Genomic DNA, 493 nt, shown 5'->3' with positions numbered 1-493 from the left:
GGCGGCAGCCGCAGAAAGCGGAAGAAGCGGCGGAAAACGCGCAGCAGGCAGCTGCAGCTGCAGCAACAACCGGAGGTGACGGTAACCGGCGGAGGAGGTGGTCAGCGGTCGCACGCGGTGCTGACCCTCGCCTCGTCGTCCGACGAGGTCGAGGCGGTGGGCGAGTGCTCGAAGAGGGACTCGTCGAGCAGCCTGGGCGGCGTCAGCCGCCACAACACCCTGCGGGAGTCCCTGCTCACGGTGTTGGGCAAGCTGGTGATCTGGAAGGGCACCAGGTACCGCTCCGCCACCGCCGCCTCGTCCTCCTCGTCGGTGCCGCCGAACTCGCCGCCTCCCACCGAGTGCATCGGTCGTAGCACGTCCTTCTTCTCCAGCGGTGAGTTGCCCACGCGCTTCTTTCCCTTCTCTCTGGGAGTCGCGCCGCTGGCTCGAGTCAAGGTCCTCCGACTGGACGGTGGATTAAGCTTTCTCAGGTCGGCTCGCTCGTCGATAT

General features: G+C 66.7%; 1 protein-coding gene across 4 annotated transcripts in view; it reads left to right on the top strand.

The window, feature by feature from the left end:
• The window catches only part of LOC106747320 (phospholipid-transporting ATPase ID), a 63,552-nt gene that overhangs the window by 50,313 nt on the left and 12,746 nt on the right, over nucleotides 1–493 (top strand). Inside the window, exon 5 of one of the 4 annotated variants that reach the window (XM_014624787.1) lies at nucleotides 1–376. This exon is cut by the window's left edge and continues 1 nt beyond it. The exons of the other annotated variants lie outside the window; for them this stretch is intronic. Within the exon in view, the coding sequence (XP_014480273.1) occupies nucleotides 1–376 (376 nt within the window). The remainder of the gene's footprint in view (nucleotides 377–493) is intronic. 4 annotated transcript variants of the gene reach the window in all.

Source organism: Dinoponera quadriceps, unplaced genomic scaffold, assembly GCF_001313825.1.
Source record: "Dinoponera quadriceps isolate SergipeBrazil2010 unplaced genomic scaffold, ASM131382v1 scaffold167, whole genome shotgun sequence".
In the NCBI taxonomy this organism is placed as follows: domain Eukaryota; kingdom Metazoa; phylum Arthropoda; class Insecta; order Hymenoptera; family Formicidae; genus Dinoponera; species Dinoponera quadriceps.
Note: the sequence above shows the minus strand (reverse complement) of the source record. Positions and strands in the feature narration are given on the sequence as shown.